Source organism: Notechis scutatus, chromosome 1 (genome assembly GCF_049901735.1).
Source record: "Notechis scutatus isolate UNSWTSFEM ecotype Mainland chromosome 1, rNotScu1.2, whole genome shotgun sequence".
NCBI lineage: Eukaryota > Metazoa > Chordata > Lepidosauria > Squamata > Elapidae > Notechis > Notechis scutatus.
The window spans coordinates 152620212-152646216 of record NC_142009.1 but is presented as its reverse complement, the minus strand read 5'-3'; the positions used below and the strand labels follow the sequence as shown (position 1 = coordinate 152646216).

Here is a 26005-nt window from a genome sequence, read left to right as displayed (position 1 = left end):
CCAAGATTGCAATTTCATAATCAAAGAATGGTCAAAATAAGACATAAAGAGACACTTCAAAAATAAATTCTTAACTTTCTATTCATGCTTCCAATGCCAATGCACTTCATAATCTACCCTTCCTGGACATCCTTTTCAGCAGAGATCACAATGGCAAACTTTCTGCTCACTCACCTCCCGGTCTCTCGCCTCACCTCCAGGCTGTTTGCTTGCCTGGCCTTCCAAAGTGGGGAGAAGGGCACTTTCTTTGATGGCTGACCCAGGAGGAGAGCCCCTTCTCTTGGCTGCCATTACATCATAAGCCTTCTTCCCCTTCTTCTCCAGGACAAGCAAAGCCTAAGGGGTGAGTGACTTGGAGGCAAAGTGGGCAGCAAAGAATTACCCACTCAGCAGGCTACCACAATCCTCCTGAGGCTGAAGCCATGAGGGAGAGAGAAAGGAGCATGCCCGAAAGGCTGGAGAGCTTCAATTATTGACTGAATTAGTGCATGGCAACCTGGAGCTGGCAGCTACTTGGACTCAGGAGGGCTCCCCACACAGGCAAGCTCCGGCATTACTGCAGTGTGGATGCTCTCAAGAGTGGTGGCGATCTTGGATGAGCATTGGCTGTGGGTACAGAATCCCAGGAGAAGCATGTACCTTGGAGAAAGTGGGGGAAAAACGGTGGTGGGAAGCCCAAGCACACAGTTTCTCTTCTCCAGTGGCAGCTGTACCCTACAGCCCTACACTGCAAGTTCCATGGCTGGAACTGAGGGACAAGGAGTGCAGCGCTGCTCCTCAGACAGCATATTCATTTTCCTTCCTCAGCTGGAATTGACTATTCAGACTCTTAAGCACAGGGGGAAGATATGCGGGGGAGACACTGCCATGGATAGAGGAAGTGGCACCGTAACCTACCTGGCTGCTTGTATTGCTTCCCTAAAACCATGATGATGCCACTACCGCCAACACCCCTCCTCCTCTTCCTGATCTTGCAACTTGCCAAGAATGCAATCTGGAGTTGCTCAGTTGAATATTCATCTCAGAGCGGACGAGGCGGCTTATGATATTGGGAGGATGGAGCGAGCAAGGAGTGGGAAACAATCATGTCCCAGATGAGGTGGAGGTTTGGCTTGGGGAGGAACTGTGCAAGTCACAAATTAGCCACTTGTGTGTGCGAGAGGCAAAGAGTGACTGGGGGGGGGGGGGGAGGCCGTGGCATGGCAAGATTTAGCTGTTCACTGAACTGAACAAAAAATTAGCTACCAGTTCTACTGAACCGGTGTGAACCAGCTGAATCCCATCGCTGGTTCTATGGCTACTAGAAGTTAGTTCTACTCCTAGCTTACAGGTGAAACTCAAAAAATTAAAATATCGTGCAAAAGTTCATTTATTTCAGTAATGCAACTTAAAAGGTGAACCTAATATATGAGATAGACTCATTACATGCAAAGCAAGATGGTTCAAGCCGTGATGTGGCATAATTGAGATGATTATGGCTTACAGCTCATGAAAACAGTGGATTTTAATTTCAAATCAATAACTTTAATTGCAATCTTGAAACAAAATGTTTATAAGCAGATAAATCAGATTAGTCAACCATTCTTTATTTTGATCAATCACCAAAGATAAATCAAACTGTCTGATCAGCAAAGATCTTCTAAGTCAATATTCTTTAAGGATAGATAACCTATATCCTCCATAAGTTTTACATTACAATTTCCATCATTTCCATTAATGGACTTCAAACTTGCATTGAAGGGAATAGCAGTTCTAATCATTTGAAATGACCACTAGTAGACTAAGCCACCAACTAAATAAATATTTGTCATTATTTATAAAGTGCTTTTTATAAGCACCAAAGAATCATTTGTGCATGTAGCATTTCAAATTATGTAATAAAGAATTAAAATATTTACAGTTCTGAAAATGTAAAATTAAATAAACATGAATAAAGCAGCCACAAACCAAACTACAGAAAATGTACACATATACAAATGTGGACACACACACACACACACACACACACACACACACACATTGACATACACAAACTCCTCTCTAATTTCCTCTGTATAAAACTCTTTCCAGTTCAGCTTCCAAGATTTCTCCCCAGGTATCCACATCCATAGGATACATACATTTCTCTGGTAAATTACTCCATGACTGAATATTGCTATATTTTCCACTCAGCCATTCATACTTTACTTTGCTTTTCCAGTAGTTTCTATGAAGCGTGACCTGATAAAAGCAATTAGAGAATAGGAAAGAGATATAAATAAAGGTACAAAACATATTCTTATGGATAAAAAGCCTTATTTTGCAAGCAATTCTATAATTAGTGGGGGGGGGGAATCAATTCATCTTCGTAAAAGATGGCTTCAAGCCAGATTATTCCAATTTTTCACATGTGAGATTAAGAATTTTACATGAGATTAAGAATAATTTCACTATGTGAAAATTCTGTAAACTCTTTTCATTAGAAAAGACATATCTAATCCTATCATATAGTTTTTGTGTTTGAATTGCAAGTCTTTTGAAACCAATATTTTAAGGATGATTTATTCTAGGGGAAAAATTAGAATAGACTTCTAATGTATTGCTGCCCACTAGTGATCCATGGAAATTATTACATACTAGAAGATTCAGAGCTTAAACCATTAATGTTACAACCAATTATGTTTACTGAATATTTTTATATATATAAAAAGAAAAAGTAAGTGGAAGTGGATTAGATTAAAGAAATGGAGAGTCAGATGAAGAGCTTCATTCTTTTTCTTCTGGACCTAATCACATCACCAGCCAAAAGGTCTTTCCCCCTTTTTTTATATCACAGTACATATTCATTATATTTAATTACATCCATGCAACCTTGACAGCGGATTCTGCTAGGCCTTTTATTACATACCTTGAGACCCTTAGGAAAATACTGTTACATTTTGATAGTAAAATGACAGTTTTAGACATTGCAATTTGTCACTGTCGATTTAAGATATACTGTAAAATGGATATGTTAAATAGTTATATGGATCTTTGATCTATAGTGGTTGCCAATTGCTTACTAGACATAATTTAAGGTGCAAAATCTTAAAAGCAATCGCTTACAGAAATATATTGTCTTCTGTCATCTTTCTTTCTAGTTTTGTCAAAAAATAAGGTAAGTAACATAGTCTTAAATTACAGATCAACCTGTCAAGTAAAAACCCTAAACTGTGCCAAAAGATTTAGTGCATGAGATATCAGATCTGGATATAAGAGATCATAATATAATCAAGCCTCAATTAAACTTACCTTCCATGAGTACTCTTTTCCTCTGTCATCATCAACCTCTCGCTGACAGACAGCTCTTATATTTAAACAGTGGTGTTTCCATAAATCATCACAATGTTCAATGGTTTGGTTCCAGCTCTTGCAAGTTACTGCAGCATTGCATAAGCTGTGAATGTCAAGTTTGCTAAAAATCTTTAAGCTGACTTCTAGTGGAAATAGTTTCACAAAATCCCCTTGACTGTTGTGTTTCTTCTGTTTGGAAAATTTAAAGAATAATTTCTTACAAGTAGTTGTTGCAACAGTCTGCTGGTTTTGTTTGGATGATTTCTGCTTAGATCCTTTTTTCATAGTTTAGACTTTGTTTAAATACCAGTCAGCCTTTCTGAAAAGAAAAGTATCAGAAATGAAACTGTAATCAACTGTTTAGAAACATTTGCTGCCACTTAATGTCATTAAAACACGATTTCTGCCTAATATCAGTGCTAAAATATCTCTCTGTATATAGTGACCATGAGCACAATAATTTTGGGAATTTTGGCTTTAATATTACTGCTTAATTGTTTCCTCTGAATGATACCTTGCCTTTCTTAAGGAACATACAGTATAGATATGTGAGTGTATGCGTGTGTCCATACAGGCAGACATATTTTTTCTATTCAGTTAAAGTGGAGCATCTTGAAGTGATACACTAACTGAAAAGTAGCAATTATCAAGAGACAAGTTTTCCAATTTGAGTCAAAGGAAATAATTGCTCTCAGATTTTTGCACATACAATACATGCATCCGCCATATGAAACAATTAAATTTACTGTATTGCTTCAGTGTGAATATGAACCTGGAAAAAAGGGCAGGCTACAAATCTAATATATATTATTACTTTATTAATATACATTACTTTAATATGCATTATTAATACATTATTACTATTTATTACTAATACACATTATTATTACTCTATTCAGTTTCAACTTACATTTGTTTGTTGCTTGAAAGCTGGACAAAAGTTTCTATAATTGTTTTGACAGCCAGGCCTGAGGAGCTGTCCACTTGAAAGGAAGCTATTCCTCTGAGTAGCGTGGAACACAATCTCACTGGCAGACAATAAGGGCCACTTAGGATGATTGGTTTACCTGAAGGTAAGGATACATTCATGGTCTACCCATCTATCAAACGTGTATATATAGTTATTAATTGGTTAATTTTACATCCTGACTTTTCTTCCAGAACTGAAGAAAGGAAAAATAAAGATCACCATGGTTACATGGTGATCTTTATTTTTTCACAAGAACCTTGTAAGGTAGGCTGGGTTAAGACCAATTGGCCCCAAGCAACTGGCAGAGAATAGATTTGCAATTGGGTCTCCCAAGACAAGTTTCACACTCCATTGTAAGTCAATGGTCCTACATTATGACTGTAGACAAGACCTGAAAAAGTGATGAGTCATGATCAGAATCTAAAGATATATGACAGAATAGTATAGATGGGATAGGTGGTGTCTACATATTTATATATATAAAAACCCTGTTTTTCAATAACTATCATTCTTAAAGTTTTGAAAGTTCATAGTTTTAAATGACTTCTGCTTCCTACATAAAGCTCACAGCCTGACAAGCATGGTTTGATTTCTTCTGCTACTGTACCTTGACAAATTTGGCAGGGTGGTTGGGAGGAAAATTTAAGTGATGCTGTCAATGATCTTGAGCCATTCTTCTAAAAAAAAGAGAGACAGACTTTGCCCATCAACTAGCTAAAATACTTCTTTTTATTTCCTCACAAAAATGCCCCTTAAGGCTTTTGCAGCAAGATGGTGAAAGGGGGAAAACCCACAAAAACCTGGAATGTCTGGTGGGGCTGATACTGTGTTGTAACCTGGTATTTCAACATGGGGGGGGGGAGCAGAATGTATGAGTACAGGAACATGGCAAGAGGGGCTGATTTAGTAATAAGCTAAGAAGCTGAAGGTTTTATATAAATGTAAATAAGTTTCACCTGACAACAAAAAAATTAGCAGTTGTTTTGCACAGTCACCCAAATAAGCAGTCCTTTAATATTAAATGTAATATGAAATGAAAATATTAAAGATGTAAGTACTGGAGTACTTGACTACTGCTTCCCTAGGATTTAAAATTGGGTGGTTTTAAATCATTTGGGGTGGGGGCTCAATGCAAAGCAATTAGCAATGTAAACTTCATAATTTAAATGGATCAAAAACTATGTTTCTCTCTTCAGGAATTAGTGACTTTGAATAGAGTCTTGAGGATTTTTTCCAGAATATTTTTTTAAAGTATTGAACCTTACTAGTCATCAAACTTGCATACATCTCAAATAAAAATTCCATACATTGAATTAGAATAAAAAATACAATCAAATTAAACACACTAATTAGCTCCCTCCTGAAATATGTAGAGTTTTTTATTTGCACAATTGCAGCTGGGATGTAATAAAAATTGAATATATATGTAGCTTAAGAATGAACTGTGGAGTCCTTAGTGCTCCCAGAAGTTTTGTTGTTCACAGGATGGGTTGTTTTTGTGGGTGCGTATACATGTTAGGAATGGCAAACTTTAAAGAGACTATTTGTAGTTCAGGATTGAAATGATGCTTGATGCTCTCTGAGCTTGTTTTCTTGCAGACGTTTCATTACCCAAAGTAGGTAACATCATCGATGCTGGTTCGTTGAGCAATGAAACGTCTGCAAGAAACAACCAAGCTCAGAGAGCACCAAGAATCCCTCATTTCAACACTGAGCTACAAATATTTTCCTTTATTGGATGGAGAGATTGCACATCTGTTCTCAAGCAGGTTTGGGGAAATTTTGGTGTTCCAGAAACCCCAATAACCTCAGCCAGTTGGAGAGGAAGTATTTTGGTAACATTTGGGGGGTCACGGGGTTGGACTTGAAATTGTCACTTTTAAAAGTTAGATAAATGTAATTCTATATCAATATCTGTTTTGCAATTCATATTCTATAAAACATCTTCTGTTTTCTTAAGGAGCACCAAGGACCCCCTCATGGCGAACTTTGCATATTATGACGGGACACTTGTGCACTTTCCACATCAGCACTATCTAATTTTACGAAACTGAAAGGAATTCGCCTGAGAATGTACGTCAACATACTTCCACAACCTCCTCGAGCCACCTTTTTTCCCTATGACAGCTAAAAACCCTTGCCGCCGCTATTTAACTGCCCCGCTCCGCCCTGTTCGGTGATTGGATGGAATCGCGACGTCACCGAGGAACGCAGGAGGCTCGAGGCCGCTCACCTGGCTCCCGGCCCTCCGTTCCCGCTAACGGTTTTAACGGCTTCTCCATTCGAATTTGTTTTTTTGTTTTGTTTTTACTTTTTTGTTGTTGTTCCTTCCCCATTACAAATTACGTAACTAGAGGTTCCCGAACCACCCGCCTTTGCCGATAAGCATTTCGGGAGCTGTAGTTTAGTGGCGAGGCAGGAATTTCCGTAGTGGCGTAGTGGCGCGGTAATGGGTGTGTTTCTCTTAAAAGGCAGCGAGCTATTGGTTACACCGGAATGGTATGCTTCCGTTCAAGCAGATAGGAGGGATATATACAAGAAGGGACGGTACGTTGCTGTGTTTACTTCCCCCTTGTGGAATCTTGCATGGGGGTGGGGGAGGAATGCGAGAGGCCTGTTACCATTTTGGGGTTTCAATTAGTGCCAGTGGACGGGGGTTGCCCTTTGCCGCTCGGGGAGACAGTGATAGGAAGAGGTTCATTTTTGGGAGGAAGCGCCTCAGCGGCGCACCAAAGGAGTGCCGGTTTGTCTAAATATTTGTGTAATTGGTTGAAAGGACCAACGGCACTGGCAGCGAGTTCGCGATCAACCCATTTTTGGGCCAATGAAGGGGAGAGAGAGATATTTCCTTTACATTGAATCAGACCGTCCGGTCGCGAAGTTTCCTTCCTTCCAAGACGGCTCTTTGCCCAAACAAATTTGGGTACTTTTTAACCTTGATGGAGGCTATTCAAGATTTTTGGCGTGCTTTTACCGAATCTGTTACAGCGTCCTTTACCTGGTCATGCATTCAAAGCAACTTGCTGGACCAATGAGCCCGCCCCATCAGTCTATTAGGGCTTGTCTTTTTCAAAAGCTTGGTGAATTGAAACCATTAAATCGATAAGATTTAATGGACTTCGTTTGCAAGCTAACAAGAAAAAAAACACACGTAAAGGTGGAAAAGCTAAAAGAAGCAATGTTGCTTGGTTGCTTGCATACCTAAGAGTATGGTTAGAGGACTAGATCATTGCACCAGACCTTATATGCACATTGTAATTTATATGTTGAATACACACATTTTATCCCCATTGAGTAGGGCAATGCTCTTAGAGCATCTGATAACTTTAGTGTAGCTTGTATTGTGGTTTGGTTGATATTAGAAGAGTTATTTGGGATTCCAACTTGAGCTGGGTTTTGATTGAGGTGCTCCTGCCCAAGGCTTTGATCCTGAGGTCATTTAAAAATTGGAAAGGAAAATTGCCCTCAGATATGTAGTTTCCTTTCTGGATAAAGATATATTATGAGAGAATATGATTTCTTCCTTTATCTTGAGAGGATTACATAGCACTTGGTTGCAAAATGCAAGCCCTGGATCCAGTAGCAGTTCAGCCATAAAGTTTGCTGGAGGTTCACCAGTTGGTAGCCATCTTTTAAGTCTAATGTCTACTCTAAGGAGCAAGAAGTAAAGATTCTAGAGCTGAATGTAAATACTCTTCCCAGAAATCTCTGGTGCTATGCAAATACAACAGGTGACTCTGCTCCTAGGTGCCTACTTTGCTCCACTTTACAAAATCTCAGTTTTTGTGAACTAGGGGGCCAGCAACCTCTGGTGCTATGCAAATGCACCCAGTGACACTGTTTTTATAGTAATTTTATTAAAGTGTATAATTGCAACAGTAAAAACTAATTCGAAAGAAAAAAAAGAAAAATATTAGTGACTGTAGATAATAAAAAAGGGAAAATAGAAGAAAAATAGAAAAACCATGTATGTAGCAAAGAAAAAGTATACAAGTAAATGTCCTTTCAAAACTTGAGACTGGATTTGAGCCTAGAGTTTTGAACCAGCATGAGACCCCTACTATCTTGTCTCCTTGTGAGGAACAGCAGTCTGAAGTATTAACCAGAGTTCTCAAGACACTTGCCGCCTCTTCATTCCACTGAAGTCATCATTTTCAGTCCATCATTTCTTCAAGCCTTTTGTTTCATTCTCTTTGAATTTGTACTTTCTAATTTGCAGATTACAGTTTACTTTCAGTAGTTGAAAGAAGACTCATACTGATAATAAGCTGTGTGTTTGAGTACATATATTGTATTTTCCACTAGAGGTCACAATATGCAAGTTGTGTAGGAATCTCTGTCCCACAATTAATTGTACTTCTTTAAGTACATATTTTGTATTATAATTAAGTATTATAACATACTTGAAATTATAATTATGTTCACTGTTTTCTTTTTAGTTTAATAATGGTTTTTCCAGTTACTTAGATCTGTGTAAATCTAAGTGGATGACTACAATAAAAGAAACAAGACAATTCATTACACCATATTTTTGTGTTCAGATTTTATGGATCACAATTGAAATCATTTAGGAGTAATGTCGTTTCATGCTTGTATTTTGATCCATTAGCCATGATGTTGTATAAATGGACCAAAAAAGGACAAGGCTTCTGTATCTTTAATAGGAGTGCACAAATGAATTTACTTAAATATTGTTTGCATGATTATACATATCTTCTGAAGCTCCCATTCTGTATTGCTGTTAAGGTGGAAGAGCTCTGTCTTTAGTTTTTCACTATTTTATAGTGAATATAGATTTAGAAAGTAAATGGAGGTGGGGTTTTTTTTCCCCTTTCTCTCTGTCTTAATATGAATATATATTTAAATTAGCTCTTTTCTTAATTCGATATCTTAATTGATATTTGGCATGAGTTGCTATGCATATTTTACTGTTTGTAAAAGGATGAACAGAATGTTTACAGGTAACAGTATTTTCATAGGTAAAACTAAAGAATTTCTCTTTGAAAGAGATAGCTTATTTATACAATACTTTTCCCATTCTATTCTCTGCTGCAAAGTAATTGAACTGTCTATTTCCAGGTTACAGAAAAAAAAGTTTCCAGGAAGCATATGCTATTCTGAAAATAGTTGGTGACCAGCTTAGCATCAAACCGGTGGGTAGTGTTTGCTGTTTTTCCATGTAAAATTAAAAGAAAAATCTAAGTTTTGTACAACTTATTCTAATATTGAATATCTCTTTCATTTTTAGTCTTACATTGAAATAGGTTAAAATGGTAGAATTCAATATATATATATTTATATATAGATATTCAGGATTAAAAAATAGAAAATACTTTTTCAGAATATACTTTTAAATCTGTTTTGTATTTAATAACTAAAATACAATCTGAATGTAAGTAATCCCTGATTTGGTTCACATGTTGCAAGCCATTGGTTGTTCAGAAGGCTTGAATCAGTCAGAGATAGAATGCAACCATATGTTGCTCTCCTGTTATCACATCATTTCTGCAAATATATTTTCTGAAGCTCACACATTGATACAATATTGTGCCAACCCAGGAAAAACTATGTTTCCTTTAAAGAGCTGCAAACAGGTACCGAAAAAAATATCTGCACTGGATCTAAAGCACATTTATTTATTTTATTCTTTTAGTTCACATACTATAATTACCAACAGGCTGGCCAATTATATTTGCACCTACCATGATATAACACCTGAGCCTAACTTTTATTTAAGAATCAATTACTACTACTGTTAAAGGAGCTACATATTTTTCTAGGCTTACATAGTTGAAAAGAGAAATGGCTATTGAAATGAACAACAGAGAGGGGCAGTGATGTGTTTCAAAATACAATCAGCCATTACTTCAAATTTCTCTTTTCATTTCCTAAGGATTTAGTGAATATATTTGTGAGGTAGGATTGAAAGAACAGCTATTTATCTTCAGTAATCCAATAGTCTAGTTTCCTTGTTTCCATTGTAGCATGGGCACTCATGGTGGGTGAAAAACATTTATATTTGTGTCATGATGTCATCAGGAAAATGTTCTGGTTTGCATAAATGTTCTGGTTTTTGTTATATAATAGTGCCATTTGTGCAAAATAATCATTTGACATCACCATGGCTTATGATAATTATTGTTCAGCTCCCCACAAGGGAGCTGAACTTCTCTGTAGTGGCATTTGTCAGAAATGTAAATTGATGGAAATACCTCATGCAAGGAATTTCTTGATCCTGTACTAGTAAACCTTATTTGTGGTCTGAATGCAATTAATATATAACAAGCATTTTCTCACTGTAGTTTAAAATAATTATCTCCCAGAATAAACTGCATTATAATGGAATCAGTGCACATTAATTAAGTCTATTAAGTCCTACCAGGTCTTCACTGATAATCTATACTAAGAGTCTTCTTAATTGGCAGGTCCATGTGAATCCTTGTTTTTATTGGCCTGTTGAAGATGACCAACTATTTCCATTGGACAGAGATAAGTGGCATCAATTGTGTTCAGGTGACAGTTTTTCTCTGTTGGTAGACAAATACACCTTCAAGCTTCTTTGTACTCCACTGGAAAAGGAAAATCTGCTAAGGTAATGAGATTTGATGTTGAAAATATGTCAGTAAGTTTCAGTGTCAAATTGCCTCTTACAATGTACTCTATGCAGTATGTTAAATGAGTCAAATTAAGTTTGACTCATTATAGTAAGTGGTAGCTAAGTAAATTATGCTATTTTTCTCAGGTTAGCTGTAATTGCAGGTATTATTCCTTCTCCACAAAAAAATTAAGATGAATCCTGTAACAATTGTACATGTGCAAAGTGTAATTAGAGAGTTTGATACCTATATATACAAATTATACATATAAATATACTAATATTTTAAATATTTGATCTTGTTAGATAATTAAAACATCTTTTTTTTTCAAAATAACAAAAAGTAATGAAAATTGTAATGACAGAGTTCAAGGACAACACTACAGCAAACTTTTTTTAAATAAATTGTTATTGGTTTTTAAAACAAACAAACAAAACATAAAAACATCAAATCATCTTCCATATATGTACACACAGTGTGCCGGTTGGTTTACAAACTGTTTTGTGCTTCCATTTCATAGTCTTCAATTATAATTACATTGTATATAATCTCGTATTTTCAATCAATATATTAAATACATTAATATCATTATTAATCAGTCATTTGACTATACTTTTATTTATTCATGTTTTCCAAAATGATCATATTTTACTTAATTTGTTTTATGACAATTCAGATTATCATCCCAGATCTATCCTAGAATCATTTTGTAGATATAATAAGAAAAGAATACATCTTTATATATTTATTATTTTCTAAAAGTCTGCATATTTCATTACTATATTTTATTGTCTAACCATTGATAGAATAGATCCCAAATTTTATAAAATTGTTTATCATCTTGTTCTCTAATTTCAAATGTCAATCTACTCATTTCAGCACATTCCAATATTTTCTTAATGATTTCCTCCTGTGATAGTATTTTCTCATTTTTCCAGTTTTTAGCAAATACAATCCTAGCCACTGTTAATACATTTACAATCAGGTATTTCAAGTCTTTACTATATATTTTAGGTAAAATTCCCAATAAAAATATTTCTGGTTTCAAATCTATATGCTTTTTTGTCATTTTTTCCAATCACGTGTGGATTTTAGTCCAGTATTTTTTAGCATCCGCACAAGTCCACCACATATGGTAATATGAGCCAGGTATCTGATGACATTTCCAACATTTTTTGGATTTATTCTTGAACATTCTTGCTATTCTTGTTGGGGGAAAATGCCACCTGTAAAATAATATAATGCCACCTTTCCCCTGACAAGAATAGCAAGAATGTTCAAGAATAAATCCGACTACAGCAAACTTCTGTGTAGTATTTCAGAGCAAAAGATTTTTTTTTTGGTCAGAAGTTCATTCCAGATGTAGAATGAAGTAGGAACATTAACTTTACTAAAATAGCAGGGAGTAAATACCTTAAATTTATAGGGCATTAAATTAATAGTATTTAATAATAAAATACTTAATAATAATGTCTTTATTGATTAGCCCTTGGGCCATATCAAAGTGCAAAGTTCCAGCAACAATTTGTTACTAAAATTTAATAAAAGCAATTCAAAATTTAATTTAATAAAATACTATTTAAAATGGAACTTGATAAAATACAATTTAAAATGGAATCTAGACAAAATACGATTTAAGATGAAATAGTAATAAAATATAATCCAAAATAAAATTGTAATAATGTACAATAATTTAAGATATGGATAAAATATAATAACATTATATTTCAGAGTCGCCCTTGCAATCTACCCCAATCAATCCCATATATGCAGATCTCAACTGAATCATTTTGTTTAAATACTATGCTACTTTAAATGTTATTTTCAAGTTCTGGCCGGACATAAGGTAAGTTATTTTGATATGGGTATCCCAATGGGTCATTCGTCTGATATATAGACCAAGATACCTGTCTCTCATCCTCTTATACAGGCAACAATCAGATAGGATGTGAGCCAGGTCCTCTACCTCTGCCGCTCCGCAAATGCAGAGACACTCATTGTATGTTATTGCATGAAATCTCCTGTATCTAACCATTCTGTCAAGCTGTTCAAATCTCGCTCTCGTGAATATCTCCCTAAGATGTTTTGGGAGTTGTGACTTCAAGTAGCTATCTACTTGGAAAGTACATTTGTATTTACTCAACCATTTCAAGTTACCTACCTTACTAAGGATAGCGATATCAGTTTGTGCATCTATATCCTCAATTCTTTGGGCAACTCTTTTTTTAAGATTGTTCTCCTGTTACACAAGAGATAGGAAGACCACAGCTTCTTACAAAATTTGTTAGTTTAATGATCCAGGAGGTCTATAATTGTAGTTTTATTTGCTCTAGTAGGCATAATTTGGGTAGTCTATTTCCTTTTCTGAGACTGGTGGCCAAGGGGGGAAGTTCTAGGGTTTATTAAATCACTATTTAAAGATAATTTCTTTACCAGTTCGGTGGAGGCAAACAAGCACTGATAATAATTCTCCCAATCCTCAGCAGAGATTGGTTTGTCAAATGCAAATCTCCGTTCCTTCAGGATACCTGCTACAGAATGCCAAAATAATACTGAGTTATGACTTCTGGCAGCCAACTCAAGTTCTGACCAGATTGAAATGGCAAAACTTTTTTTCTTTCATGTTATAGTTTTTTTATATTCCCTTCTTGTGTGCAACATCTTAGCTTGTATATAGGCAGTAGGGTTCCTCTGGGCAAGCCTTATGGCTGCCTTCAATTTCTTTTTCAGTCGCTGGCAATCCGAATCAAACCAGCGAGGTCTACCTACTTGGGCTCTTTTTGTAGCAGGTTTAGTTGTTAGATGTTTCTTCAGTATGTTACAAAGATTGGAGAATGCATTGTAGGCTGACATCCAGTCAGTAGTAGATGACTGGATTGTTCTAGCCCACTTAATAGCATTCTCTGTTTTAAGACATTCTAATATTGCCTTAGTATCAACCTTAGCCCAAATTAACGTTTTATTTTGGGTCACTTCTACCTTTTTAGTAAGCTATCTGTCAGCCATGTTATATGGTCTTAAAATCTGAGCGGCCTCGCAATGTCACACTTATAGGCTGATGTTCATTGTTGTTGCTAAGGTGTACTGTGACCTCCGAAAAGAGGTCAACCTTATCTCTAGACACACAAAAGAGATCCAGTACACTACTTGAATTAGTTGAGTGGTATGTATAAGGGTATATGTAATTCTTATCTCCCAAAATTTGGAGATTACCCTTAAAAATCAAGGAGACTAGGAGCAAACCAGCGGCATTACTTTTACAATCTCACGAGAGCCACTGAGGATGGTTTTCAGAGAACTCCCCTGGGATTCCCTTCTTCTGGGCAAGCTCATACAAAGAAGGACCCAGTCTAGCATTCAGATCTCTTAATAAAACCACTATTGACTGTGAGGATACAGTATTGCTATATCTTCTAGGATAACTTCCAAGCACATCCAATATTCGGAATTATAATGCTGGGATGTGCTTGGGGGAATATACACATTTACCAATATTAACTCAGACTGGTCATATTCAAATTTAACAGCCAGAAAGTACGGATACTTATCTTCGTTATATAATTTCTCTCCCTGCCTCTTGCTTTATAAGAATGCATAGTCTACCAGAGGGTCTCCCTTTGTGTTTTGAGCTGGGGAGGCCCATCCCTGAAAGCCTGGCAGTTGTACTGGTTCGTCCACTTCGGTTTGCCAAGTTTCTTGAAGGGCTATTACGTCAAATCTAGAGAAAAAGCTCATTAGTCCACTATCAACTGTCCCTTTCCAGACTGCTATATTCCAGGTCACCAACTGTATGGGGTTCTCAGAAGCAAGATGATCTGGCTTGGTTAATTGGCTGGATGGTAAAGATGTCAGATGTCAACTTGACATTGGAGCCAGATCAATATCATCTAAGCTTCCCCTATAAACACAATTGTTGTGAGGTTCAATATTTCCCCTCATGGGTTGCAGAACTTGTTGTTGCTCCTCTATATCTCGGTTGCCAGTATGCCTTTGCTCTTGCTCCAAGAATGATTTTTTCCCCCAATGGGCAGGTACTCTGGTTTAAATCTATAAATGTAGATTTATGTCCATTTTTGGAGTGGCATAGCTAAGGATTCATCTTGTGGTAAGCTGTTATGGGAGCTTCTAAATCATTTGAAGATGGATGCTGGGTTATCTCCTTAGTGATTGTCAGCTTAGGGGGCACTGTGTGATGAAGCTCTTTGTCTTTCACTTGTTTCTCAGAGGTTGGGTCAGTCAGTGCAGTTACCCCACAGTCAACCTGCGTGACAGTACTTTATTTTACTGTTAAGGTAGAGGCAGTTTGTTGATTAAATACATTGTCACAAGATTGGTGGTTAGTAGAGCCAAATTAAATAGAGGCTTTGTTGTAGATTGAGTTGTTGTTAATGCCTCTTTTAGGTCATCCAATCTTTGAATGATGTTAACTTGCTCAGGTTCTGACAATGCACTGAATAAGTCAATCAATGTTTCCTCTGGGACATCCTCAGCAGTTCCTACAGCTGTGGGTAACACAGTTTGTATATTGCTTTTTTGCCTTCTTGGGGTCAGTTCAGTTGCAGCAGCCTCAGGTTTAGCAATGTGAGAGCTGTTGCAACCTAGATTTTTTAAAATAAATTTTTATTGATTTTACAATTAAAACAGACCAACCACACATACATAAATGTAAGAGAGAAAAAGAAAAGAAGAAAGGAAGAAGAAAATAGAAAGAAAAAGATAGAAAACAATTAAAAAGCAACTTAGATTTAAAGCAACAGTTTCCACTTGGTGATGCTGTTTCAGGAGTAGGTACACTTTTTCTGTGCAAAAAACCCTTATTGGAAATATTGACAAGGTGCTCAGAAAGGGCTTCATTCTGAAAAGCATGGGAGGGTATTGTGGGTTGCTTGAACGATAGGAGAATTCTCATACATTGCATTCTTGCTGGCAGCCACTCTGCATGTAGTAAATCTATCAGGGTGAGCTCACAACGGAGCAGCTGGCTCAGGGACAGCCTAATAGCTTTTCTATTACTCCAACACCCTCTATTTACTCTCTTGTCATAAATTTGCAAGGTAACCAACCTGGTTAGTTTGCAGACTGTAGTGTTGGTCATCTCTTAGGCCTATGCCTGATTGAGTGTTTTCTCTATGTGTGGTTAAATTTTTGGGAGGAAAACGAGGTCCTTCGCTAGTTTCATTTTCTGAGTTAGCCGTTCCATATCTATCCATGGTTATCCTCCCAAGTCCTTCTACAGTATTTGAGTGGCTCCTAACAAACGTTGCAAAAGATTCTTTCAGACAATCGACCTTATTTATGACAATTGACAAAAGATCATATATTGAGTTTACAGTTTGAGCTGTAAGCAAACATTGTCTAGAGAGGAAGTCTGTCACATTTTCCTTCTTTAAATTTGTTACATCTCCCCCCTGCGCAAAGAAGGCTGCTGCTGGGCTCCAAGAACAGGAGCCACCCTCCGAGAGGGAGGAGGACAGCTCTACACACTGCTGATCTTCCGGTTAGGTTTGTAAGTCTCTAATGAATCACATAAATTAAGTTTGTCTGACAAGGTGCCTGTGAATGAGTTACTCACTGGAACAGACTGTCTGTTTGCAATATAATCTTCTATTTTCTGCTGCTTCAAAGGCTTGGATAAACACTCTGCTGCAGAGTGCTGTCTCTTCCTCCTTTTCCCCATTTTTAGTTATTTTTCTCCTGTCTATTTGTATTTGTTTTGTACTTAAAAAAAAGAAAAGATATTGTAGCACTTGTGTACCATGCCTATTATCATGGGAAAACTACCAGAAGTTTATATAGCATATAGATTCATTACATTGTATTGTACAAATTCTTTAAAAGGTGTTCTTTGGAAAAGGCAGGAGCAAATATGAAGCAAATCCTCCATTGTTATAGTTTCCTGGCTTCCATAGCTGTTTTGAAGCAACTTCCAGCTGTCCCTCTATGCATGGAGAACCACTTTGTTGAACAGCAACAATGGGATCAGCTTTCCATGCAACAAACTAGCCTGGAAAAAGATACAGTTCTTTTAAGCAACAAACTAGCCTGGAAAAAGATACAGTTCTTTTAAGAGTAAAGAAAAAAGCTTCTTGTAGATGCTGCTTTTGATTCCAAGACACTTATTTTGAAAGATTTGCACATTTGTTTAATGCACATTTTCCCATAATTCATATTAGGATATCATCAATTTTGGGCAACTTCAAAAAAAAAAAATTAGGCACACAAAAAAAATGCCTTCCTTCAGTTCCTTCAGTTCCACTTGGTGGCGTCATAATGTTTAATGTTTAAGACATGGGTTTGCATTCATCTATCGTTTAAAAAGTAGAATGGAATATGCTGTAGGTACTGAAATTAGGCTGTGTCAAATATTTAAATGTTTTAGGATGCATCCAGGACTGCCCTGATGTCTGGTAAAATGATTGAATTTGTTTATTTCTCCAATCTATGTTGGTGAGTTAGGGCTGCCATTTTTTTCCAGCCTTAAATGGAGGCAATGGCAAATCCCTTCTGAAATCTTGCAAAGAATATTGTAGGGACTAGTCACTAGATACAAAAATTGACCTGAAGGCGCAAAATAAAAAGGGTTAAAACAAAACAACTGCAGCAACAATAAGAAACAATAAAAATAATTCCACTGAAATAATTTGAGTCTCAAATCATAAATTTGGGTGGAATTTTATATTTTAAATTATTCATTTCTTCTACTAAGTAATGTGTAGCAATTTGTGTCAATCCACTGCTATTGAGAGGTTTATTTTATGCAATAGGGAAAATGATAATTTCGGTGTAGAAGACCTTCCAGATCAAATCCCACAACTCTGCAGTCTACTATAAGATCTCACAATCAGGTTTCAGAAAAATCAACAATCCCTTCTAGCAAAAAACAACTTCCAGAAGTACATTCACTTATGGAAAAAACAAACGAAATTCCAGAGAAGGTAATTTTCAATTTTGGTGTACTGCAATTTTATTAATAGAAAAGCTAAATGAATTTTAAGATGAAGATGCTTTTCACATATAATAAGAAATATAGAAATATATAGAAAATCTATTGTCAGAGAGGCTGTTGTGGCAGGGCTAGGCCAGTAGAGTAAACCAGGGATCCCCAACTCCCAGACCGCAGCCCACTACTGGGCTTTGGCTGATTCGGAACCAGGCCATGTGAGTGGCAGGCGAATACACGTGTGTAGCTCCGCTTGCGGGAGCAGCAGGCGCTTGCATACAAAGCTCCATTTGTGCCTGCCACTCGCACAGAACCATTCCCTCTCCCCCCTCCTGGCTGGGCTGACAAGCCGGAAAGGTTGGGGACCCCTCGGTTAAAATGTAGATCTCGATCTACTATCCAGGCATTACTTGCTTTGGCCTGTCATCCTATGCCTTTACGTGATATAGATTCAAATCCAGACAAATGAATGTGAATTCTGTCTGGATTACTAGTTTAAATCTTGTGATCATGGGTGGCATCTCAAGAGAAGTGTTTTGGATGAAGTTATTTCTGTCATATAAAGAGTGTGATTACCAGTGAAAGAGTTAGGTTGAAAGTATATCTCTTTACTGTGAATGGAATAGTCTTTGTTGAACTTGCTGGGATTTTTTAGAAGTCTTTATTGGGGCTGGAGAATAAAAGCAACATGGGTAGGGAGCAGTATGGTATTAAGAGAGGGGAACTTTGTTCTTAACAGAGTTATGGCATGCACTTATGAAATAGCAATAGCACTTAGACTTATATACCGCTTTATAGTGCTTTACAGCCCTCTCTAAGCAGTTTACAGAGTCAGCCTATTGCCCCCAACAATTTGGGTCCTCATTTTACCCATCTCGGAAGGATGGAAGGCTGAGTCAACATTGAGCCTGGTGGGATTTGAACTGCCAAATTGTAGGCAGCTGGCTGCAGAAGTAGTTTGCAGTACTGCACTCTAACCACTGCGCCACAGAGGCTCCTTATGAATTGTCTAACAAGGGATATTTTCTCCTCTCCCCTCCCCTCCCCTTCCGAGAGCCAGTTTGGTCTAGGGGTTAAGGCTCCAGGCTAGAAAGTGGGAGACTATGAATTCAAAAGTCCCACCATAATCATGAAAGCCAACTGGATGACTTTGGGCTAGTCACAGTCCAGCTCAACTTGCAGGGTGATTGTTGTGGAGAAAACAGGAAGAGGATGGTGTAATAAATACGTTCACCACACTTTTAGATGTGTTACTTGTAAAAATAAGAAAGGCAGGATACAAAAAAAATGACTCTTGGTAGGTTGCCTACTCTGAATCAAGAACAATACTCAGTAAAAACAGAGAAACAGATCGCAGTCATCTAGAAGAGAACAGAAACCAAATCAAACAAGAACAATAACCAGTAGCCCTCAATTTATGATCACAATTGAATTTTGATTGTAAGCCGAGTCATCGAGTCATCACGTAACCAGACTCAGTTTTATAACTATTTGTACAATGGTCATTGAGTTACTATGGTCATTTAGCAAATGTTTTGCTTAATGTCCATGGCAAAACTGCACAAACCATGATCACATGACTATGTGATGCTGCAACTAATAAATGTCAGGCAGCTGCAAAATACTTGACTTGCTATCATATGATTGTAGGAGTGATGCAGCAATTGTAATTTCAAGGATGGATTGTAAATAACTTTATTTGAGTCATCATAACTTTGAATGGTTGTTAAGCAACTGATTGTGAGTCAAGGATTATCTGTACTCTACTTCAGGGCCAGGGAGAACAGTTAGGTTTTCAGGGACTTTCAGAACATCCATACATGAGTTGACTAGGGCATGATACAGTTGCATAAATATAGGACTATAAGGTATATTGTAACAATATTATGGCAATTATGGAAAAAGATAACCATTGATCTCATGTGCATTTTTCTTTTTTAACCTCTGTGCAAAATATATAATAATATAATTCCTTTTTTTTTAAGTTTACTGTTCCTAAAAAAGAAGAGTTGAGGCCTGCTCAGCGAAAAAGACAGCTTCCAGAATGGATGGTGCCAGCAGATCTAATGGTTTCAACTCAGTCAACTTCAGCCTCTAAAAATGGTAAGCGTGGAGACATATTTGCTATGCAAGTCATCATAGCAGTTGGCTTTCCTAAATTCTCCTTTTGGAGTTTGGAATAATAGAATTTCATTTACTTTTGCTTGAGATTAGACTCTGTGTCAACTTGAGATATGTAGTGAAGTTAGATCAGATAAGACCAGCATAATCAGGATTTTGTACTATGTTGATTATAAAACATTATTGCTTACAAATATAGGACCAACTAACTATATTTCTAATTTTTTTTGTTTTCCCAAATTTTATTCTATTGTACTTTACTAATTTATTTGATTCTTTTTGTTAGTTTTTATTGTTTTGTTTTAAATATGGTTTTACATTGTGTAAACCGCCTCGAGTCGCCATGGGCAAATAGTCGGCAATATAAATTAAATAAATAAATAAAATAAATAAATAAGTAATGAGGTGGTAATCAGACAGGTGATAATCCAAAACTAAAACTGCACTTTTTTTTGCTTTGAATGGAGCCAATATATTTTCCACATTTTTTAGCTTTTATTATAAACCAAGGAGAATGGTTCTGAACATTTGTAATAAAGAGTTAAAATGAGTATGCACTAGTCAGTAATATTTTTTTTAAAGAAATAAATCTCTGACTTTATGAAGAAGACTGGGAGAAGTTTGTCATTAGGGTACAGTAAAGTGTAATTTCTTCATTCAAACATGCTCTTTGAGTAACTATAGACATACTGCTGAAAATTGTATCTGTTACAATGATGAATGCTTTTTTAATACATGTAAATATTGGTGGAGTAGCGTAACCTATAACAGTATTTCTCTACCTCAACAATTTTAAAATATGTGGACTTTTTAATTCTCAGAATTCCCTAGCCAGCATGAGATACACTGATCTGTAACATATACATATTGTTATACATATAGCTATTACATACATATAGACATATAACTATATTATGTGTATATATGTGTGCATGTTTACACATGTTTACACATGCACACACACACACACCAATATATACACATAGTTATAGTTATATGTCTCTCTATATGTAATAGTTATATCACCTATACTACACATTGATTTTTGGATTCTTCGACAAAACATTGTTTTGTGCAGACTGAGAAGCATTACATTACATTTCATCTCATATTAGAAATATTCAGTTTTGCACAGTATTTTACAAATCATTAGAATTGGTCTTAAACAGAATTTTGATACATTGTAATTTACTATTTTTAAAACAAGACAATATGAAATCTTTCTAATATGTGCAGTTTTTCATAGCTTAGATTATAAAATTGTTCTGTTCAACAGTGTTTATTTTATTTTTTAAAATTCAAAATAGGCAATAATGAAGAAGTAAATCCAGGTATAAGTAAAAAGCAGAAAATTCTTGAAAGTGAAGATTCTGCCCTTCTAAAAGAGGTATTCCTTTCTATTTTTTCAATTAATGCTTCATATTATTAATATACTGGGTTTTGCTATTTTGTTCATGGAAATGCATAATACTTATAAGGAAGAACCTTATCAGTAAAGAAGCAGTTATCAAATATCAGGACCAAGAGGGTGGTTTGCTACAGTCCAAATGGTTCATCTTGTTTTCTATTTCCGAAGCATATAATAGCCAATTCATTTATTTCAAGCATGTTTCTATTTTCTTCCATCTGATGTTTTGTGCTAGTTTTTTTTCTCATGAAAGTCACTGATTGCTTTTCATGCTATTAGAAAAGTAAAAAATGAGATACATTTAGATACAAGCAGACTCTGGTTTTTTATTCTAATGCTAGTGATCTCAATGGAAAGGATTAGTGAAAAGGGCTGATGGACCATTGCCCTAGTATCACTGAGAATAGCATCCCATTTCATTTCATATAACTGGTCATTATATTCTTGCAAATACTAGTCCTTAGTGAAGCTGAGAGTTACAAGAATGCTTTTGGTTTTAGGAAGTCAATTACTTTTTTACTTACATTTGACTTACTTTTAGGCAGGAAAAATCAAAGGTACAGATTAGGTGAGACCTGGCTCAGAAACAGTAACTGTGAGAGGGACCTTGGAATCCTAGTGGATGATCATTTGAATATGAACAAGTAGTGTTCAGCCGCCGCCTAAAAAGCTAATACAATCCTGGATTGTATAAACCGGGGCATAGACTCAAGATCACATGAAGTATTAGTGCACTTTACCCTAGTAAGACCACACTGGAATACTGCAACCAATATTGGTCACCATACTACAAAAAAGATGTTGAGACTGTGGAAAAAGTTCAGAAAAGGGCAACTAAGATGATCAAAGGCCTGGAGATTAAACCATATGAAAAATGACTGCAGATTTTGGGTCTGGTTAGTCTAAAGAAAAGAAGAATTAGGGGGTGACATGATAGAAGTATTTCAGTATTTGAGGGGCTGCCACAAAGAAGACGGGGTCAAATTATCTAAAGCACCAGAGGGCAAGACAAGAAATAATGGTTGGATACTGATCAAAGAGAGAAGCATGGAATTAAGGAGAAACTTCTTAACAGTAAAGGCAATTAATCAGTGGAACAGTTTGCCTTCAGAAATCATGGGTGCTCTATCACTTGAGGTTTTAAGAGACTGGATAGTCACTTGTCTGATATTGTATAGGTTTCTCCTGCTTGAGCAGGGGGCTGGACTAGAAGACCTCCAAGGTCCCTTCCAGATTCTATTCTGTTCTGTACTGTCCAAATGTCATAGTTCTCATGGCTCTATGATGCAGACATATGTCTGAGTGGTCAAGTAATTTTTGTTATTATTGCTTTGATAATTTAAGGTTAAAATAGTGTCATGAAGTCTACCTTTATAAAATATACTACCCTTAATAAGATTTATATCCAAATGGTGCCATTTTGGTGATACCTTTTTGGTAACTGGACCCAAGAAAAGCATCTCAGTTGAGAAGGGAATTTGAGAACCACATTTCCCTCAAAGTGGCAAGTCCACATTAATTTTAATAGTTCTGCAGTGCAGATAAGAGAGTCCTCATTTAAGGATTGCCACATTTTCAGTTCTTACTACTATCTAGTTACGAGGGCGCACTTTGGGTTGTATATTTTTCAGCACATATTAGAAACATGTATGGCCGATATTGGAACTTTAAATGTCCAAAATTTTGTTAGCTAGTGGGAATTATTCTTGAAATTATTTTTGCGTATTGCTAATTAGGCACTCCATTGACTTCCCTTTTCTGTTTGTTCCTTGAACTAAATTCTGTTTGTGACTACTCTCTTCTATCCAAATTCATTTTTTAATCTCAATTTCCAGATCTTACTGTCAAAATCAGTCTCCTTTCTCATAATTCACACTATTTTGCTCAGGTTTATGATTTTACCATCTTGTTTTTTGGGGGGAGGGTGTTTGCTAATTTTCAACTTTCTTTTAATTCCTACATTTTTCCTTAATATTGTTATCCTTTATTCTCTAGCATTCATTGTCCTCATAATTGTTTTTCTTTGTGTACGTAAGATCCATGAAGCAGAGACCTGTCTAATTTTATTATGTCATGATTAATTAATCTATCTTAGTTAAACTATTTTCACTTAAATAACAGTAAATTATAATCTGTTTCATGAACAATTTCATACCAATTTCCACATGATATAGGGGGTATTTACTAAAGATGTTGCGAAGAAGATGCCAAAGAATGGAAATAAAAAAATATCTCAGAAAGCTGAAAGTTCATTTGAGCAATTTAACAATCAGCTGGATGATGAAGAGCTGGACCTGGACCTCAAGTCAGATGGACAAGCATCTCAGCCTGCTCAAGTACATTCAACAAATACAAAAGAAAACAATTTGGAGAATATTAACTCTAAACCCAGGCAGATTTATAAGGAGAAGCCATCACAATCATTACTCGATCAGGGTGATATTCAAGAGACTACTCTGAACCAGGCTGTTGGAATAGATACGTCCAATATAATGGAAAGTCAAGAGATGCAACAGAGTTCTCACATAAACAAACCCCAGAGGACTGCTTGCCAGTATGGGAAAAGCTACTACAGGTAAAATCAAGTTGTTAAACTTCTAAATGGAAATTTACTGGTGCATAACCATATAATCTGTGGACAGGGGGGTTCTTTTTATTTTATTTATATTTAAAATCTAAGCTGTTAACAGAATGTATTTTGCTTCTGTTAAATACTTTGCTGAGTTAATGCAAAAATAACTGTATAGCATTTAGACTTATTTATCGCTCCAAAGTGCTCTCTGAGTGGTTCACAAATGTCAGCATATTGCCTCCAACAATCTGAGCCCTTATTTTATCAACCTTGGAAAGATGGGAGGATGAGTCAACTTTGAGCCGGTCAGGATTCAACTTCTGGCTGTGGGCATATACTACACTGTAACCCTTGTGCCACCAGGGCTCCTATAAGGCACTAACAGTCGTACAGCTTGGGAGTTTGTTTGGCATGCTTCCATTTGTTTCCGTTGAGTAATGCTGTTCACCTTCTCACATTTTTAAAACAGGTATTTAAGTTCTTTTAAAATAATAATAATAATAATAATAATAATAATAATAATAATAATAATAATAATAATAATAATAATTAAATAAATAAATAATACTTTATTTGTGGTCACAGACCAAAACACAACAAAAGAACAACATGGGAAAATTAGTCATGAACAATTGGTCACCAAAAACTTGACTAAGGGGAATTACAGCGTTCTCCTCTCATGGTTACAGCTCTTAAAAAAAATTGGAAACCTGAGAAGTGATGTATGAGGAGCCATCCCCTAGACCAGTGATCACCAACCTTTTTTACGCCGTGGCCCAGTACCGGCATCAGCTGGGCGCCGCGGCCCGGTACCAGCATCAGCTGGGCGCCGCCATCTTTTTTTGATGAAAAAGTGCTTCCGGTGACCTCACCGGAAGCATGTTTTCATCAAAAAGATGGTAACACCTCGGTGAGCTTTTCCGGGTAGAAATGGCTTTCTACCCGGAAAAGCTCACCGAGCGTTGGTGCCGCCATCTTTTTGATGAAACGTGCTTCCGGTGAGCTTTCTACCGGAAAAGCTCACCGGAGCGCTGGCGCCGCCATCTTTTTGGATGAAAGCGTGCTTCCGGTGAGCTTTCTACCGGAAAAGCTCACCGGAAACACTTTTTCATCAAAAAAAGATGGCGCCCAGCAAGCCAGCGGCCCGGAGGAGTTGTTCCGCGGACCGGTACCAGTCCGCGGACCGGTGGTTGGGGACCCCTGCCCTAGACAATGTAAGAACAAATCACTAACATTGGGTCTAGAAGGGTCTGTTTCAAGGGCAGAAACTTAGATCTTCCTGCGTATAGAAAAGGACATGGGCAATAGAAAAGGACATGCTCCACAGTTTCAACCTCAGCTCTGTGACAGGGGCATAGCCGCTCGTTAATCGGGAGCCTCTTAAATCGCCCATCCAGTAGTGCTGAGGGCAGAACATTAAAGCGAGCTAGGGAGAAAGCTCTTCTATACTTGGGAATGGTTAGAGTGTAAAAATAGGAAGCCATCCTCAGTCCGTAATTATTAAATTGGGTGAAGATCAGAGGGGAGCAAGTTTTGTTAGCTCTGGCTTGTAGATATTGCCAGTCAATGTTCTTTTAATATGTAATTTCAAGATCTTTTCCTCAGAATACTGTGTATTTAAAAATTGAAATATTGCGGACTTCCGGTTTGCAACCTTGCGGCGGCGGCAGGGATTCGCGACCACGTGATCCCTGCTGCGTTCACCGTCAAGGTTCCCCCGATCCATTTGGATCTGGGGGATATAGCTGCCCCACAGAGGCAGCTGAAGACAGGGGGGATCCGGCAAGGGGTTTGGGGGTGTCGCAAACCCCCTCCCCTGCCGGCTAAACCCCCTTTTCCCGAGGCAGAGGAACGGCGGTCAGCAATGGCCGCCACGAAGAAAGCTGCAGCCGGACAAGCAGGTGCAGGAGGGAGGAAGCTGAAAGAAAAGTGAAAGTTGATTCTAACCGGGACAAAACGGGAGAAAATGACCTGGAATCTTGAAGGCTGCTAAGTATATATTGTTCCCTGTGAGAGTTTTTAAGCTGCGAATATTCTAAAGGGGAAAGTTTTTTCTTTGTTCTACTCTCCTTCCTAAAGTGACAGC

The 26005-nt window shown here is 36.9% G+C and overlaps 2 protein-coding genes across 3 annotated transcripts in view; one reads left to right on the top strand and one right to left on the bottom strand.

Moving 5' to 3' along the window:
* Positions 1–1565: 1565 nt before the first annotated feature.
* FBXO48 (F-box protein 48) lies at positions 1566–6734 on the bottom strand. Of its 2 annotated transcripts, XM_026668476.2 has the most exons (4): positions 6516–6734; positions 4223–4379; positions 3271–3631; positions 1566–2220 (listed from the first exon to the last, which is right to left on the bottom strand). In XM_026668476.2, exons 3-4 carry the CDS (start codon positions 3595–3597, stop codon positions 2041–2043), a joined length of 507 nt encoding a protein of 168 aa, XP_026524261.1. In that variant the 5' UTR covers positions 3598–3631; positions 4223–4379; positions 6516–6734; the 3' UTR covers positions 1566–2040. The 2 variants fall into 2 exon arrangements, with proteins under 2 accessions (XP_026524261.1, XP_026524265.1); XM_026668480.2 differs by lacking the exon at positions 4223–4379.
* The window catches only part of APLF (aprataxin and PNKP like factor), a 34004-nt gene continuing 14730 nt past the window's right edge, over positions 6732–26005 (top strand). The window contains 9 exon segments of the mRNA XM_087952703.1: positions 6732–6767; positions 9362–9391; positions 9394–9435; positions 10708–10874; positions 17643–17686; positions 17689–17813; positions 19804–19921; positions 21247–21326; positions 23522–23922. Of these exon segments, the coding sequence (XP_087808829.1) occupies positions 6732–6767; positions 9362–9391; positions 9394–9435; positions 10708–10874; positions 17643–17686; positions 17689–17813; positions 19804–19921; positions 21247–21326; positions 23522–23922 (1043 nt within the window).

Bases quoted from the DNA above. Each gene is read 5' to 3' on its own strand.
- FBXO48 (XM_026668476.2), bottom strand. From the start codon at position 3,597: ATGAAAAAAGGATCTAAGCAGAAATCATCCAAACAAAACCAGCAGACT. The intron at 2,221-3,270 runs GTAAGTTTAATT...TGCTTTTATCAG, and splicing joins GAAAAGAGTACTCATGGAAG to GTCACGCTTCATAGAAACTA.